Genomic DNA, 18,400 nt, shown 5'->3' on the forward strand with positions numbered 1-18,400 from the left:
GATAGGGAGGCAAATTTTAGAGCAGAGAATGAACGAACAGCCATTCAGAACCTGCCCCACATGTGGTCTACACACACACACACATATATATATCTATCTATATATATATATATATCTATATATATATAGATATATATATATAGATAGATAGATAGATATAGATATATATAGATATAGAGATATAGAGAGAGATTGATATAGATATAGATAGATAGATATAGATAGATAGGTATAGATATATAGATATACATAGATATATAGGTAGATATAGATATAGATATAGATATAGATATAGATATAGATGTAGATATAGATATCCACCAAAACTAGATAAGAGGGATGAAGCTAAGAAATGCAGGCTGACATGAACCGGATATAGATCTCTCCTGAAAGACACAGCCAGAACATGTCAAATACAGAGTCAAATGCCAGAAGCGAACCACTGAACTGAGAACGGGACACCCATTGGAGGAATTAGGGAAAGGACTGAAGGAGCTGAAGGGGCTTGCAACCCCATAAAAACCAACCAGAGCTTCCAGGGACCAAACCACTGCCCAAAGACTACACATGGACTGACCCTGCGTAGGTAACAGTAAATAGCATTGTTGGGGCAACAGTGGAAGGGGAAGCCCTTGGTACTTTCAAGGTTGAACCCCCAGTGTTGGGAATGTTGAAGAGGACAGTAATGGGGGTTGGACGGGGAGGGGACACCCATTTAGAACGGGAAGGGGAAGGGTTAGGGGGCTGATGGACAGGAAACCGGGAAAAGGAATAACATTTAAAATGTAAATAAGAAATGCCCAATTTAATAAAAATGGGAGAAAAAGAATAACAACAAAAAAACCAACAAAAACAATAAAGAAAATGTTCCAGGGGCAGTGCAGGGGAATAGTGGTGAACAATAAGGGGGATGTATAGGGGATACACATATGGGGAAGGGAGAGGGAAGGGAATGGGGGCTTAAGGAAGGAAACAAGGAAGGGGAATAAAGTTTGAAATGTAAGTAAAGAAATATATCTAATAAAAATTTTAAAAATACCGTTCCTCCAAAATTGCTGGATTTCAATAAATCTGCAGACATAAACGATGCTATATTACAAGGAATGCAGAGGCATACAGCTCCGTGTGTCCTGATCGCTTTTTATATTCCCCTACTGAATGGTTTTATTTCCTCTAATGTATTAGAGAAATACTTCTGTGTTTCTCCTTTGTCTGTCATTATAAAGGAAGCTAAATTTGTGAGCACAAGGATGAAGCAAGGATAATTTTCGCCATGAATGTGGGATCCACAGAGCACGACAAACTGTCTACATAAAGAGCACAGTTTCCTGTGCAGCTCTGGCTGGCTGTGAACTGATGGTGAAGCCTAAGCTGCAGGAGACTTGCAGAAAACCACTGTTGCCTTACACTTGTGCTGTTACAGGAGGAAGAACCACACACGACTCAGGACGGTCTTGTGAGTGAAGGGTTAAAGGTCACATTGTTATTTTTAGGCAAACATTAATTTATTCAAGAACATTTTAAAGTGGGGAGTCAATGAGCTCAATGTATATAGCATTAGGAATATAGCATATTAATTAAAAAACTAAAGTTAACAAATAAATAACAAAACTTCAAATGTAAACAAATAAAACCAAATGCATAAAACCAAACTTCAAACTAAAAACAAATATAACAAGTAAATTAGTCAGCATTCAATAACTGCTGTTTCTTCAACATATAACTCCAGCCTGTTGCTGGCCTTGCAAACACAGCGGAACGGCAGGTAAGATGGTAAAAATCTCCTCAAGAGGAATGTAGACCTGCCTCACTCGGAGTGGTTGGTTGTTGATGGACAAGTCGTCAAAAGGTTAAACGTGAGGCGTGTTCCAGGCCACATCTCAAGGTCTTTCAAATTTAGCCCAAGATTGGTATGGTTACAAGGACTGAGATGTGGGAGGTGGTGTCAATCTTTGCACCCTCAGTGCTCCTGGTGGACAGTTCTGTCTCTGAGAGCTGTAGTCCTGCTCTGTGCCCTGGGAAAGCTTCTGCTGCAGTGTTCAGACCTAGGGGTGGAAAAGGCCTGGTGAGAACCTGCCATGTCACTTATCCCATACACAGCAGCACAATTCAGCAGGATAATCCAGGATGATCTTTCATCTGAGGTCATTCTCTCATGCCCAAGAGAGAAGGGTAAGAGATCCCACAGGCCTGCATATTTTCCCAGCTTTTAAAACTGCTAAAAATTAAACAGTGAACAGCAGATAATTCCAATCATACATATACATTATATTTTAATATCATGTAGCAATGTCTCAATGTCAGATGAGGAGAGATATGAACAAACTAGAAAACAATAGGAAGGCCTTGGAAGTCTGGCCATCACTGAAATGAAGACTATTATTATTCCTCCAGTGCAGGAATATGCCTGGGGTCCACATGACAACCTCAAAATCTGCAAAGACCCAGAGAAACAATATCTCAAGAAGTACATGCACACTGAAGTGATATTATACTTGGCAAGAATATGCTGCATGGAAATCTTGCCGAGGGTAGGCATTGAAGTCTAAAGGAGATACTCATGCAGAAAATAAACTATACCACTCCTTTGTTTATGTGTATCGTAAAACTATTTGTGGGGAGACCTAAAGGCACTGGGCTCAGATAATACAAGAGAGCACAGACTGGAGGGATCAGTACACAATAGCCAGAATCTCTATGGATCACATACACTTCATGGACGGAATTTCTTTTAAAATGGACAAGAAAAATATTCTGAGCTGCTCCTAGGTGACAGGTGCTGAGAACTATGGAGAAAGTCACACACCCAATAAGACAGTTTATAAGTACAGGGAATCTACTTGGGTCCTCTCATCCTGTGCTTTCAAATCCTCTCAGTGACACCGAAATGATGCTGCATCTTCTCAGACAAGGCCTTTTGCTCAGTGACCAGTTTTTGCTGATTCATGGGGTCCTGCAGACTTTCCTCCATTCTCTCCTCATCCTGGTCATTAGAAGATTATATTGTCCATGGAGACATACATGTATACAGACACAGACAGACAGACACCCAGACATACACACTTTTGAACTCACCCAAATATATTTGTTCACATATACAAGCAGAGTATTTTGCAGAATGTGGTTAGTTTCCCAGTTAATGGTAATAGAAGGGATCACCCAGTCTACTATTGTGGCATAAGAAAAAAAAAAAACCTGGAGTGGGGTAAGTACACAGTGAGCATAGCCTAAAGACAGCTCAGCCAATAAAGTGTATTCCCCTGAAAATCAGAAATTAGAAATGTGACATCTAGGCCTGTTAGCCAAGCCTGCTTAGCAAGGTCACAAGGCCGTGCACAGGAGGCTGATTTCAGGAAACAGAGCACTGGGGGGTGGGGCAGGTGAGCCTCTTCAGTCCTCTGCTCACTGTTTCCCAGTGCATGCAAAGTGAGCTGCATTTTTCAATATGAGGTCCCTTTACCATACAGTACCTGACAGGGGAAACAAACTACCAGCACAAACAGCTAGGAAATCTCCATAATCACAATCCAAGGTAAAACTTGTACTGGGATGCTATCAGATATAATTCGAGTAAGAGAAGGCTAATTCAAAGCCAAATGCTGGCAGGTATAATCAAACTCAGCCGCAGTCCATGGAAGGGCTGGACAACATTGTACCTTTTCACTTTCTGACTGATGGACATCTGGGTAATTTTGCTTCATGGCTGCTCTGAGGTGAACCACTAAACACTAATGTGCCACAGTTTCTCTGCTCACACCTACTTCTTGTTCTGGAATCGCTGTGTCAAAAGGTTGAACTTTCACAAGAGTTGTACACAGCTTCTCACAGGGCTACCCATTTGACACCTCCAGCAATGTCTGAGGGTCATCACTGTTCTAAACCCTCCTTACAGATGATTTTCACTCAGATCAAATGATTTTGAATAACAATGGTTAAGAGTGCCACAACACAACACAGGGTGAGTGCTTTGGACGATTTTGAGCCTAAGTTTCTGTCTGAGGCAAAGATGTGATTCCACCTCAGCATAACTCCTGGACATCTTCTGCTTGCAGATTCAACTCTAAGCAAATTAATCTTTCAATTAACAAATTCCAGGCCAGACTCCAAAGCCAAGGTATATTCAACCAAGTTTAGGCCAATCTGGAAAGAAAGTGGTGGCAGGTAACGATTAACATAACCAGGATGTTGAGAAGACACAACAAGCCACATGACCTTCCAGTGTTACTATACACTGAGAGCAAAGAAGGCAGAAGAGCCCTGAGTCATCAGTTTCGACACTGAGGTATATAGATTTCACACAGCAGCCTCTCCTCACATCCCTGTACCCTATTCAAGTTTTCTCCAAGTAATATCAATGTTTATGAATAGTTTTCCCAGTGTAAATAGTTTGAATAGTGATCAAGACCCCATTAAGAACAGTTTAAAATGTAATTGGAAAGATTATGTTTTCTCTTCTTCTTTCTCTCTCAGAGTGTTTGTGGTGTGTGTGTGTGTGTGTGTGTGTGTGTGTGTGTGTGTGTATTTTTACATGTTTCTAAATATGCACATATAGACTTATACAATATATATAAATATATATATATGTGTCTGTGTCTGTGTTCAGAAACTTGATGACTTCACACACACATGTGAAAAAGCACACATATACACACACTTATATATATAAGACACCCATATCACAAACAATTAAAACAAACAACTTCCAAAGTACAATATGCACCATAGTCATAAACATGACCACACATATATGTACCCACAAACACACAAAAAACACCCCCCACACACAGAGTCAGAGAGAGATGGAGAGATGGAGAGAGGGAGAGAGAGAGAGAGAGAGAGAGAGAGAGAGAGAGAGAGAGAGAGAGAACAGAAATCATAAGTGAGAAGCAGAAAAGAATGGGGAGGCCATCAGGCTGGAAGAACAGTTGCTGAATACAGATTAGGCAAAGGAAATGTGTCAAGTGAGAGCGTAGACACTGCTCTCCATCCCTTATAGAGTAAACCTGTGTAGGGAATGCACTTCTTGGGCACACGAGGTTGAGAGAGCTGGACAAAAATATCCCTCTAATCCTCACATATCTCACACAAACCCTCACCCTGAGAGAAGTCTTTCCTACATCCCTGTTCATCCAGTCAGCTCCAGGACATAAGCCACAGGAAAGAACACTAAAACACTGACATAAAACAGGACGGACAAACTGCTTCTCAAGCTCTGTCACTAGAAACCACGTATTAGACAGGCAGGAGGGACCATTTTCAATGTACGGGGAAAAGGAGAGAAAGTCCACAAGCCCCATCATGATTGACAATGAGAGCCATTCTTTTGGCAATTGAACTGAACTCTAATCAGTTCTGTGCACTACAAAGACGGCTACCACATGGCATCCCGCTAGCATAATGGCATGTAAGTGTGCAGTGTGTGATCAACAGATCCCCCTTAAGGAAATGCATTTTCTAGTTGAGCAGGAGGATTTGGTTGTCAATCCTCCAGTTTCTTGCATGAAGCTAACATCACAGAAAGTTTTGTAAATGTTCAAAGAGATGAACAACTGGATGAGACCTAGGAGAGTGTCTGGATAAGGTGGAGAAAGGTTAAACTGGTTTGACTTGGTTTATGCTTAGATATCAGGAAAACCTGCCCTTGATGCTTCATTCATCCTACCCGAGGCTGCTTGTTACACGGATTTTCATACTGGCTTCCCCACAGAACCTTGTTGTTTCCTTAATAGACTCTTCCAGTGCAATCTGTTCCCATAGAAGCTCCCTGTTCTCATGCCGTGCTCTCTGGGCATTGTTCTTCAGCTCAAACAACTCAGTTAGGAGGGGGCAGAAGCTGCGGCTGAGACACAAAGAAAAAATGGTGACTCCCAGCTAGTCTCCAACTTCCTCCCACGTCTCCAAGTCCATTACTCCTTCTAGGGTCCTGATCTGAAGAGAGTCCCAGATTATAGTCAAAGTCCACAGTAGCCATGGAGCATGACCTAGATACAGGTCAAATGGAGAAAAGAGCCACATTCCAGAAGACTCAGGGCACTTCTCAAAAACCTGACACCATTGATTCAAGTTTTTCCCAGAAGAGGACTTAATCCCCATGTGTGCTTATTTGTCCATTTTATTAGAATGTCGCTTGGAGGCCAATCTTTCTGTGTCCTGTGTGTCCTAGAGCCTTCCTTAGACACAGGCTTCCTGGTCTGCTTCAAACACTAAAAAGCCTGATCCTCACTTTACTTCAAAGATAAGAATGGGCTGACACATGCTGTGTCCTGTGCTGGGGTCACAACCTTGTAAGTTACTCACCAGTACCAGTCATTTTCCAGTGTGAGGTGTGTACATTTGACCAAAGCTCTATTGACCTGCTCACTCATTTTCTTCATGTCGGTCATCACTTCCTGGTGCTGCATCGTGAGCATTTCAGACTCAAAGTTGTTCCTGTGGTAAGGCATGGTCCAAGGATGAAATAACATTATGAATGAAGGATTCAAGAATTACATGAATTCAGACTGAATCCTGAACTACCCCAGCCTAGGACATGCCACGCCCTTGCTTCTTGGTACTGGGTCATTTGATATTTATTAAGTTTATTATTGTGAACACGGAGACAGCAGTGCCAGGAAACAGAAGGAGGGAGCTGATTTGCTTGAGCTCCCTGAGGGGGTTTGAAGGAATAGACTAGCTTGCCAAGAACATTCGAGGACCCTGTGTCACAATCCAGGCTCCAACTTAAGCCCATGAAGAGTATTCTCCTGTTCTTAGGTAACAATTCTCAATCATAGAATCTATTGCTACATGAAAACCCAAAGGAACATGAACAGTATTTACAGGGAAAAGAATTTATAACACGCACCAGGAGATTCCCATGTGCGTCCACCTGAGCAGATGTGAAATGTTCTACTGCTCACAGTGAGGCTCTCACCCTCATCATTATCATGCCATGGAAATTGACACACGATAATTCTCAGGCCAAATCAGTACATAGAATACCCAGATCTTAAGTGATACACACAAACACACTCACACATGCATACACACACACAAACTCACACAAAACACTCTCTCTCTCTCTCTCTCTCTCTCTCTCTCTCTCTCTCTCTCTCTCAAATACAATTAGAATGCCAAATAAATATAAGGATGTGGCATTATCTCCAAATACAATGAATAAAATCAGAGAAAACCAGTGATCCCCTGTTGTCAGTCCAGTCACACACTGTGAGGCAGCAAGTGGGATTGGGTCCCTCCAGCTCTTCACAGGACCTATTGAACCCAAAGCACCTCCACGTCAATTACAACAATGATTGGTTATAATCAGAGCACCTAGAAATTCCCACAAGCCAACACCTGTCCAGTCTCCTTAAACCACACAATGAGAGCTCACACACTACTACCCTCACTCCCAGACTGTGATTCAATCAGGCCACAGGCTATGATTTACGTTTGTAGGAATTAAAATAGCCTGTGCCACCATCCCATTCCCATCTGAACTTCACATTCTGATGCAATCAGGAAAGTGATTTTGACCATGAGGACACCCTGGAGTTGTAGCCTACTGTGATGTGAGGAAATGTGGATTTAACAGAACTTGCATTGTGACTACCTGTCATTTAAATTCTTTCCCGGGTAATCGGCCAGGATTCTCCTGAGTTCATCTCTCTCCTTCTGCATCTTCTGGAGAGCAATTTTGATGTTCTCCAAACGCTTCATTCTCTCCTCTTCAACAGGTGTCGTGGAGGGTTGGGACGATGCCTTCTGATCAAACTCTGTAGGTAGATAAATACCAGTAAACAGGCATATATGTGGACACAGTGTCAAGAAAAACTATGCTTACTCTAAACAGAAGTCTGAGGATGAACAGTTCTACAGATACAGTGAATCCCTGACAGAGCAAGAAAGCTATCTTTAAGCTGAACTCAGCTAGTTCCCTGTTCCCACCATCAGAGCCATATGATGACATATGCCATCATAGATATAGACCACACCTCCTAAAGCCATTCCTCTGTCACTGAAATTCTAAAGCTGGCCTAAACAAGAAGAATTGGAGGACCTTCTCAGCTAATGTCTGATGTGAGGCAGGTAAGTCCTTGAGTTCAAACTGCTTAACATCTTGAATCCCTAATCATGTGTGTTCAAGGACAAAGTAACTGAGACCTTGATATATGACCAGGAGAGTATCCCTCTTGGCATCAATTACCCAAGTAATCTACAGGACACTGCTGAGAATGAAGTGTTTCAACAGCCGATCCTGGAAGAGACACTTTGTTATTCTTATAAAGGCTCATCCTGGTATTCTTTGACACTGCCCAGGACACTAAAGAGATCCAAGGAAAGCCCCTTGACATATAACAGTTCTTGGTTTTCTGTCAAACTAATGATCAGAAATTATTGTGTCTGGGTCAGCCATTAGGAAGACTGAGGCTCTAAATCATACGTCCTACTCCTGGAAGGACCAACACAAGCCAACCTGCTCCAGGGAGCTCCCCTTGCCCTGCCCAGTACTCACTTGACCTCCTCCATTCGTCTTCTTCTCCAACATGATAGAAGGCTGGCCTCCCTCTGCCTTGGTCTGGTGCCTGCATGGATATGATTGTCCCTCCGAAAGAGACTGAGGATCCTGGAGAACATGCCTCCTCGGGAACCCATTAGGAAATGAAGGGAAATCGCTCAGGCAGTTGGTGTCACCACAACACTGCTGACATCACAGAACATTCTAGTGTCTCCTGGATACAAGAGAATTTCCAGGGAAGACACTACCGGTGATGTCAGTGGGAAATGCCATAGCTTACTTGCTAACTACCTCCACCCAGACTGACCAGTTTCTGCAGTGGCTTTTCCAGAGACTCACTTTTGAGCCAGGAACACCCATTCGCTCACTCTCCTTCCAGAGCTTCAGAGTTCTCACTCCTTCATTACAACTCAGTTGCTGAGGAGAGGGAGAGTTGTATCAGACCTTGAAATGGATAGAACATCTTTGTTAACAGCCAAAGGTCTAAAGACCGTGGATGAGGGATATTCTTCTTCCTGAAATGTATAAACCCAGTGTCCATGCATGTGACATATAGTCCAATTTCTACAGTTGTTACTGTTCCCCAGAGGCCAATATTTTTTTCCTTCACCTTTAAATGTATGCAAGTTGGAGTATGTTGTTTCATGGAGTGTGCCTTGAGAGGGGTCATGGTTTTAATATATTCACCCATGTTTTTTCCTGAAATCTCTGTCTTACCATCCCATTTTGTGCAATGGAAACTCCCTTTTCCTGGCAAAAAAGCTTCTCAGGTATAGAACAAACATCAAATTGTAAACTTTCTGTCCATTCTTAAAGTTAATATCCCCAAAATTGAGGGAGGAACTGAGACCCAAGCGAGAGCCATGGAGGGGCAGAATGCAGAGGTGCTGCTGGCCAAGGAAGAGCAGGAGGAAGCAGAGAAGCTGTAGCACATCATGGTGCACACCTGAGCACCTGCTGTCTTCACTCAGAGGACCTACAGGGTGCTTAACTATCATTTATAACTCAGTATCTGGTGTCCTCCTCTGGCCACCGTTGGAACTACATTCAGAGGATCCACAGACAAAAGTCATCCCAAGAACAATTCACCAAAATAAATAAAAATTAGTACATTTTTCTTTCAAAAAGGCATACAAATGTATGGTCAAGTCAAACAAAACCCAAGGAAACACAAGAAATGAAATATTTCACAACAACCCAAGAGTGCAAGAAACAGTATAAAAACAATCTCTTAGGGGTTGGGAATTTAGCTCAGTGGTAGAGCAAGGCCCCGGGTCGGTCCCCAGCACAAAAAAAAAAAAAAAAAAAAGAAAAGAAAAAAAAGACCAATCTTTTAAATCTATAATAATTCTATATGTATTTCTCGAAATAGCAGTTGGAGGAAGCAGGCTGTCATGCTCTTATAAGTTCCATAGCCTCATCAACCCTTGTGACAATCTCCACCTGTTTGATTTTTTCTTAAGCACAGATATGTGTGAGTTAGAATCCCGAGGTCTGTCTGGGATCAGACTGTAAACTGTAGTCAATGTAACACTGGCAATCATTAGCCACAATCTTTAAGTTTCCCTTGTAACATCAGAGCACAGCCATATCTTTGGAAAGCAAAACTCACCCTCCACCAAACTATCCTCCAAAATCCAGTCTCTCCAAAACACCAAGTCCATTCCTCATGCTATAAAGTATGACGGCCAAGTCTTGCATATGAAGGATCGATATTGCAGGCTCTAATACCTCACCAAAGAGACATTGCCCTAAATTCTTTTACAAGTCCGGTTTCCATGATAAGAGTTATATTAAAATATTATCCCAATCTAGACCTGTTTCCCTGGGTTGGCACATGCCACGTGTTTTCTCGAATGACTCCTTTTTTAAGCCAACATTCTATTACAAATATTACAAATTTTCAACCATACCCAATAACTTAAAAGCCAGTCACCTATAGCCAAGACATGTAAAGCTTATTATACATTTAAAACCAAACAGAAAAAAATGAAGTGACTACACATATCTTTAGTACTTAGATCAAACACCATTTTTACTTCTTTAGCTGTCATTTTAAAAGAAGCACCTTGTTACCTGTTGATTCCAAATATCACAGTCAAAGATTTCTCTAAGAGAAACAGCTAACAGCTCCATTACCATAGAAGCTTTGAAGCTGCTGGCACCTTTAAGGCCAGCTAGTGTAGACATTGAGCCAGCCCCCTGGGGAGCTTCCCCAGTGGACAGACCTAGGCTCCTAGCTACATTCCTCCATTGAGGCAGGATTCAGTCAGAGACACACATGGCAGTTAACACCAGAGATAACCAGTTATCTAGGATGCTGGGCTCCAAAGGTCAATTGAAACTGTTTTATTTATTTGTTCCTTTCTTGAAAGGACTTAAAACTAAATCAAGGGGGAATCAACCAGCATTTAAAGTTTTCACCATTTTTTCTTTTAAACATGAAACACAAAACATTCAAGCAACAAGAAGCACAACCCAGACATACATTGACATCCATGGACAGCTTGGTGCAACAAGGACAGACAATAGACATAGAGGGAAGGAGCTAGATGGTGTCCCACCAAAAGGACTCAGATACCCTACCTAAAGGACACAGAACCAGAAATAAGCACTTCTCCAATAGGAGCCAGCAAGGAGGCAGGATGTCCCTAGGAGAGCTCTTAAAAAGCTTAATCTCACTTTCCTTCTTTTGCCAAAGCATCTGTGGAGAGTCTGGGAGGAATGTTTTTCTCAAACCATTTTCTCTCTTGTCTAGGGTGTAATCTGTCTCTAATCAGGGTCCAAAGACTAAAAGCATCTATGAGAATTAACTTTGCTTCTCTAGATTTTAGCATAACTCTAAAAGAACACGTACACAAAAACATTTGACCATTATTACCTTGTCCCTTTTTACAAGGTTTACTCACCAGTACCCCAAATCTTTATTTTTCTTTGCACGTGCTTTCAATGCCCACGGTGCTTCTGTATCCTGCTTACTGGGACCTTTCCTGGCCCATTTTCCCCAATACGTCCCTCCTTCACTGGCCGGCTTCCTGGGACCATCTTGTCAGGTTGTCCTCTCTTTTCCAATCTTGGTGGGACCTCCATTTGATGATGCCTGTGTCATCAGGACACTCAGAACCGGGCATAGGCCTATAAGAGTTAAGAAGAAACACACACTCGGGTCATTCGTGTTAAAAGAAGGCTGTCCACGCTTTACTGAGATCTCCTTATATACCAGAGGCAAAAGCCGTGGAAAAACAATAAAGCAGGTGTAAACCCCAACCAGGAAAATAGGAAAACAGGAAAAATCTGCATCGTGGCAAGTCCCGACCCCAATACAGGGGCGTAAACAACTTCTTAACAAGAAGAAGCTGAAAGGCTCAGCAAGAGGAATGGGTGCCATGGAAGGTCCTGGCCCCAAATCAGGGACCGAGAGAAGCTGCCAAGGGTGTAAACAACTCTGGCCATAGTAGGCTGAAAGGCACAGCGAGGGGGAAGGGAAACACTCCAAGGTAGGGCCCAACAGGCTAATATAAATATATATTGGAAAAACTAAAACACTGTATATGAAGAAAAATAATTAAAATGTGCTACATATCTAAGCATAACATTCATAATAAAAGAAACTCAAATGACAGAAATTCATAAGAAATATTCATCATCCTTCTACATCACACAAATGCAAATCAAAATTACTCTGAGATCACTTTTCACACTTGTCAGTATGACTAAGGTTAATAACACATGTGACAACTCAAGCTGACTGGGTTATGGAGCAAGGGGAACATTCATACTCTCCTGGTGGAAAGGCAAACTTCTACAGCAACTTCGGAGATCAGTATGATGGTTCTTCAGGAAGGTGAAAATTGTTGTACCTTAAGATACAACTCCAGGTCTCATGTCCAGATGTTGATTCATCGTAGAATACAGACCCTTGCTCAACCATGTTCAGTGAAGCTCATTTATAATGCTTAGAATTTGGAAATATTTAAGTTGTCCCTTAACGGATGAATGCATAAAGAAAACGTGGTGCATTTACACACTGCATTGCTGCTTAACAATTACAAAAGGCAAAAAGGAAGCATGCACTATGCAGGACAATGAATGGATCTAGTAAAAGTCATTCTGGATGAGGCAATCCAGACTGAAAGAGACAAATGGGATACATATTCACTGAAATGTGGGTGTGGGTGTTAGCTGTTGATTCTTCAATCTGTGTGACTGTATGATCAGTTTAGTGTGAGGGTCTAGGGACGTGGGCCAGACTGTCCTCATTTAGGGAAGTACAAGTTCACTCATGGATGGCTGAGGGACACTGTCAGGGATAGGAATGTGAAATGTGAAGAGACAGGGCGAGGCAGCAATGGAGGGAACATAGAGAGGGACAGCTAAAATGAGGCACTGTATCGAAGCCTAAGAGAGTAGAAACCCTAATTGCTTTTTAAATTGTTTTATAAAGGTAACTAATGATTTATTATAGGTTCAAGGAGAAAAGTTAAAATGTTGCTTGGGTTCATCTATGTGAAATTTCAATAATAAGTAAGTCACAACAATTATGGATTTTGACTTTCAATGAACCTGCTACAGATAATGAATATCTAGTCCTTATGGAGACGTCTGTTACCATCTATTATACACTAGTCATTTTATTTGTTTACATTTCAAATGTCATCCCCATCATTGGTCTCTCCACTTTGAACCCCCATACCCTCCCAATCCTCTTTGTTTCTAAGAGGGCACTCCTCCATCTACCCACCCACTTCCACTTCACCCCTCTAGCATCCCCCTTCTCTGGGACATCAAGTTTCTACAGGGCCAGTTGCCTCCCTTCCCATAGATGTCAGATGAGCCAGTTGTTGCTACACATGCTCTACACTATATGTATCAGGAGCCATGGCCGGGACCATATATCCTCTTTAGTTGGTACTTTAGTCCCGAGGAACTCTGAAGGCTCCAGTTAATTGATATTGTTGTTCTTCATATTGGGTTCCATCCCCTTCATCTCCTTCAGACTTTTCCCTAACTCTTTCATTGTGGTCCCCAGGCTTAGTCCAATGGTTGGCTGTGAATATCTGCATCTATGTCTTGAACAGAGGCCCATGCAAGGCTAGAAGGAAGCCTCAGACTCCAAAGTAAGGTAATAGGATGTAATTCTGTATTTGCCCAGAAGATGGCGACATAGGATCGTTTTCACAAACTTGTTTCTCACTAACCTCTTAGTTCTGTCCAGCATGTCAGGAAAGTTCCACAATGTGCTCTGTGACTGAAGATCCTTCTCTTGCTGGAACTCGATCCCTGCGTGGAATACTCTCGATCGGCGATGGGCGTCTGGGTCGGTGGACGCAATGACTCCAGGAACTGTGAATGAATGGACTGAGTTGAGCAGACATTGAATTCATCTGAGTGGTTGGCATCTCCAGAACCTGCAGCTTAGCATCCATGGATCCAGGAGAGCACAGTGTGCAGGGCTGAAATCAGATTCTGTAATGGAGAGGCGGAAGAAACTATGGTTTTGAAGTATTTGTTCTTTTTGAAAGCACAAAGTGGGAGATCAGTCAGTTTTCCTCTTTTTGCAACATCTTACTCTGAGCTGCAGGACATATCCTGGGGTATATTGCTTTCCATATTCAATGGGCTTTTCAGAAATTCCAGTTTCCTGAAACGGCATGGCCATACTTTGGTGGACTGACTGGTAGGAAGTGGAAAGGTTCTCTGAGGGGCAGATGAGGAAAGGCCAAAAGAAGAGGAAAGAGACAGCTATGAAAGGGCTGCTGGTGGGTACAAGGAAACAACAAGCACATTTCTCAAAGCCCTATTTTACTATAGCACTGTGGGAAGCATAACCACAAGCTGACAGAAACAAATTGTTAAAATAAACAATGCATTCGTTCCCATCCCCCAAACTACTCCTTTTTTAACCACCAAGGTCAATAGAAATTTAAGCCTCAAGTACACCTTCTCTTAAGGTTCCATACCTCAGCAGGCTGAAAAATCTGCCAACAGGCCTTGACCTACCTTGACTATGCCTAGCAGGCAGACCTTCTCTCTCTTTCTTTTCCTCTGTTTGAGAGCAGGAGCAAATGACTTTATTCTGTGGGAGGATTTCCATTATCAACAAACATAAATTTTCCGAAGTCATTAAAGCTAGAAGGCCAATCATTGATGGGCAGGTGTGGTCAGGTCACTCTACCTAAACTATCCCATGGAGAAAAGTAAAAGTGACAGCCATACCTGTGTTTAGGAAACAAGATGTCGCAGGTGATTTGAGTATGGGTGCTGAGTGGGAGAGAGGAGGTCATGAATCTAGCTGGAAAAGCCCACTCCACTTTTAGATGTGTTTTGAAAGACATATAATAGAAATTTAACTGCAACAAAATTTTGTCAGCAAATGTGCTCTAATGATAGGTGGTTAGGTTTTGGGGGTCATATTGACACAGAAACTGGATTAGTGGTAATATCTTGGGAAGTAGCTTGTGTTACAAGGAGAACTTCAGTTATCCCTTGCCTAGGCCATCTACTGTCTTCTCTTCTCTTTTTCCTCTTTCACTCTTCTATCTGGGCTGATGTAGCAAAAGGCTCTTCCCAGAGACAAGTCAAAGGAGAATTAAGGTGACATCTTTAGCCTGTTTTCTTGGAGACACATTGGACTGGAAAGGCTGTGAGGGAACCAGGTGGGAGGAGACTGCAAAAGGCAGAACGAAGCAGTGACTGCACTGGTCGTGTTTCCCATTCTGTCACAGAAGCATTTGAAGAAAGGAGGGTTCCATTGGCTCAGAGTCGGGAAGCACAGACTCCATCCTAGAAGGGGTGAGTGTAGCCGTGAGAGGTGCAGTTGGTAGAAGTGGACTGGCTGGCAGGATGTGAATGAGACTCTTACTATGTGGGTGGAGCAGGGAGCAGAAATAGGGAAATTCTAGCTCTTAGCTTCCTCTCTGTGCCATTCAGTGCAGGCACCTGGCCTGAGAGTTATGGTGTTACCACCATTCAGAGTGAGCTTTACGTCGATTCTCTCCCCAAAACCCCTCAGAGTGACATTCAAAGGCCTGCTTCACTAACACACTAGGCAATTTTTACCTTCCTCAAGTTGTCAGTGACCAGCAGCAGAGCAAGGCAAGAAGGTTGCACGGCCATTTAGAGGGAGGAATCAAGGAGTGGTATCCGTGCAAGCCAGAAGAGACCTACAGGAAAACTGGACATCAAAGAGCCACACACATTCTCTCATGGATTCTCATGGTTTTCCCAGGGTGAGATTCAGATGCATGTGGTAGCTAAAGGCATTTCTGGCTGAAGCCGGTTTTCCTATGTGACATTAGGAAACAGTTGTAATAAAAGAAAGTTTCAAACAGCAAACTGTTCTGATTCTGATGGACACAAGTCTGATACTAGGCTGGAATTCTGTTCATAACTTTCGATACTTTTGAAAATAAAGGATAGATAGTATAATGTACTCGAATCCTAAAATACTGTGAAGTATGCATTTCATAAATATGCATTACATGATATTCAGTTGAAATTGCTGGGAATTGTACTTTCTTCTATCCCTATAACCACTTGGCTCTGGACAGAATTACTAAAGAATATGATGACTTGGGCTGTGTGTGTCTCTGTGTGTCTTGTGTGTTCTGTGCGTGTGTTTATGTGTGTCTCTGTGTTTCTTTAGGTATTTATGTGTTTATATATTTATGTGAAAATGGAGGCTCTGTCAACTTATGGTATTTTTCACAGTAGCTATTGTCCACAGTGTTTTATGAGATGAAGTCTTCATTATGGCAGATGGGCCATACAGAAAGATCAAAGTATGGGGTTGGGGATTTAGCTTAGTTGTAGACGCTTGCCTAGAAACCGCAAGGCCCTGGATTCGGGTCCCCAGCTCCGGAAAAGAAAAAAAAAAAAAAGAAAGATCAAAGTATAGAGGAAGGGGCAGGGAAGATATCACAGCAGTTGAAATCACTTACTGTTCTTCCAGAGGATCTGGAATTGGTTCCTGGTAACCATACAAAGACTAACACCAACCTCGATAGGCAAAGCTGTCTCCCAGATTCTGCCCACACTTGACAACCTCGTGATCCACCCACCCATACAAAAGGCAAAACACAGATCCGGGTCTAGTGGCTAAGAGTGACATGGTCTATCTAATCCGGAGGGGAGGAGGGTGGCGGCCAGCAGCAGGGCAGCGACAGGGGCGTCCAGAATACTCCAGGTCACCACCCTCCCCACCCACCACTTGTTTGGGTGGCTTTAAAGAGTTGAGTAAAATCAAGCTGGTAACCAACCATGACTGAAGGAGGATTTGATCCCTGTGAATGTATTTGCTCTCATGAACGCACTATGAGAAGACTCATCAATCTGCTCCAGCAGTCCCGGGCCTAATGTACCAACACAGAATGCCTTCGGGAATTGCCAGGGCCCTCCGGTGACAGTGGCATCAGCATCACTGTGATCTTGATGGCCTGGATGGTGATCGCTGTGCTCCTCTTTCTACTGAGGCCTCCTAACCTGAGAGGCTTCAGCCTTCCTGGAAAGCCCTCCAGTCCTCACAGTGGACAGGTCCCGCCAGCCCCTCCTGTGGGCTAACATCCTGGTGTGGGAAGCAGCGATTGTTTGATGCCCTGCACGACTGAACGACTGAAGAGAACATGGCATTACCTGTCTCTCCTTTTCCATCTGCAGTGTGGATGGTATTGTTTTCATGAGCTTCTAGAAGTTGCACTTGCCAACTGCCTTTGTTTCCTGTGTTGCCACAGTCCTTGTTTACAGTATACCCCAGTAAATGATTTCTTTGAAAAATCGAGGGCTGTGTTGGTTGGCCTAAGCTTAAACTTTCCACTTGTTCTCCCTGGAACCCTGACCATAGCGTCTGTGGTGGTTTCTGGCCCAACTGAAGGAAAATTAAGGTTTCTGCATTTAAGTATTTTAAGTGGTTTGGATAGATTTTAATTCTTTTCATAAGGTATATTCTGGTTGTCTGGTATGAGTGACAGAGCCATGCCGTAGTCACTTTACTGTGGCATTTTACCTATGGGTGGCAGTTTTCTGTAGTCCTTGACACTGATACTTTAGATCATTTTCCTTACAAAGTCCAGCTGGCTTATATGGCTAGAATAGGAAAATCGATTTGGTTGTTTACTGATTTTTTTTTAATTACCATTAAAAATTTCTGATGGTAATACTTTAAATAAACATGATTGATTAATATTTTTAAAAGAGGTAAAACACTCAGAGACCTAGAAAACCATGGATGGGTTCCTCTTTAGTGAACTGGAGTCACAAAAATGTCAGAATCACACAGTCAATCAGGATTCACCTGAAACCAGACACTACAGACATGGTCTCATTTACATAGAAAGAAGTGGCTGTTGGGAAATGATAAGCAAAGTTGCTCAGCACGACCATGAAAGGACTCTTCACAACTGGGCATAGTGACTCAAAGTGCCAATTTCAGTGCTTGGGATAAAGAAGTAGGTAGATTCCTGTAGGATCAAGGCCACCCTGTTTCACCCAGCAAGTCCATGATGTTTAGTTCTGCCAGATTATACTGAGAGGTCCCGTTTTTTCCCTTTTTTTTTTCATACTTTTTACTTGTGTGAGTATATTGTAGCTATCTTCAAACACACCAGAAGAGGGCGTCAGGTCCCATTGCAGATGGCTGTAGGTAGCCATGTGGTTGTTGAGATTTGAACTCAGGATCTCTGGGAGAGCAGTTGGTACTCTTAATCCCTGAACCATCTCTCCAACCCCTGACAGATCCTGTGACAACATACTGACTAAAACGCTTTATACATTCCTTCAAAGGGTTAATATTTCCAGGCTTGAATGACAATGGTGCATTATAACTTAGATGAAGTATTTCATAAGTGACACTGGTCTCAGATATTGAAGTGGTGAGTAAACGATCAGAAATAGAGGACGCCGCAGGCC

At 42.6% G+C, this 18,400-nt stretch overlaps 1 protein-coding gene across 1 annotated transcript; it reads right to left on the reverse strand.

Moving 5' to 3' along the window:
• Window positions 1-1,483: 1,483 nt before the first annotated feature.
• Window positions 1,484-8,641, reverse strand: LOC134482173 (uncharacterized). Its single transcript, XM_087587042.1, has 5 exons — window positions 8,495-8,641; window positions 7,592-7,754; window positions 6,298-6,429; window positions 5,663-5,839; window positions 1,484-2,045 (listed from the first exon to the last, which is right to left on the reverse strand). Exons 1-5 carry the CDS (start codon window positions 8,568-8,570, stop codon window positions 1,961-1,963), a joined length of 633 nt encoding a protein of 210 aa, XP_087443168.1. The 5' UTR covers window positions 8,571-8,641; the 3' UTR covers window positions 1,484-1,960.
• Between the last annotated feature and the right edge of the window lie 9,759 nt (window positions 8,642-18,400).

This window comes from Rattus norvegicus, chromosome 15, assembly GCF_021556685.1.
Source record: "Rattus norvegicus strain SHRSP/BbbUtx chromosome 15, alternate assembly SHRSP_T2T, whole genome shotgun sequence".
In the NCBI taxonomy this organism is placed as follows: Eukaryota; Metazoa; Chordata; class Mammalia; order Rodentia; family Muridae; genus Rattus; species Rattus norvegicus.

Coding starts and splice junctions, on each gene's coding strand:
- LOC134482173 (XM_087587042.1), bottom strand. CDS start 8,570: ATGCAGGCACCAGACCAAGGCAGAGGGAGGCCAGCCTTCTATCATGTT. Junction 7,755..8,494: donor AGACGAATGGAGGAGGTCAA/GTGAGTACTGGG, acceptor ATCTACCTACAG/AGTTTGATCAGAAGGCATCG. Junction 5,840..6,297: donor CTGGAAAATGACTGGTACTG/GTGAGTAACTTA, acceptor TTTGTGTCTCAG/CCGCAGCTTCTGCCCCCTCC.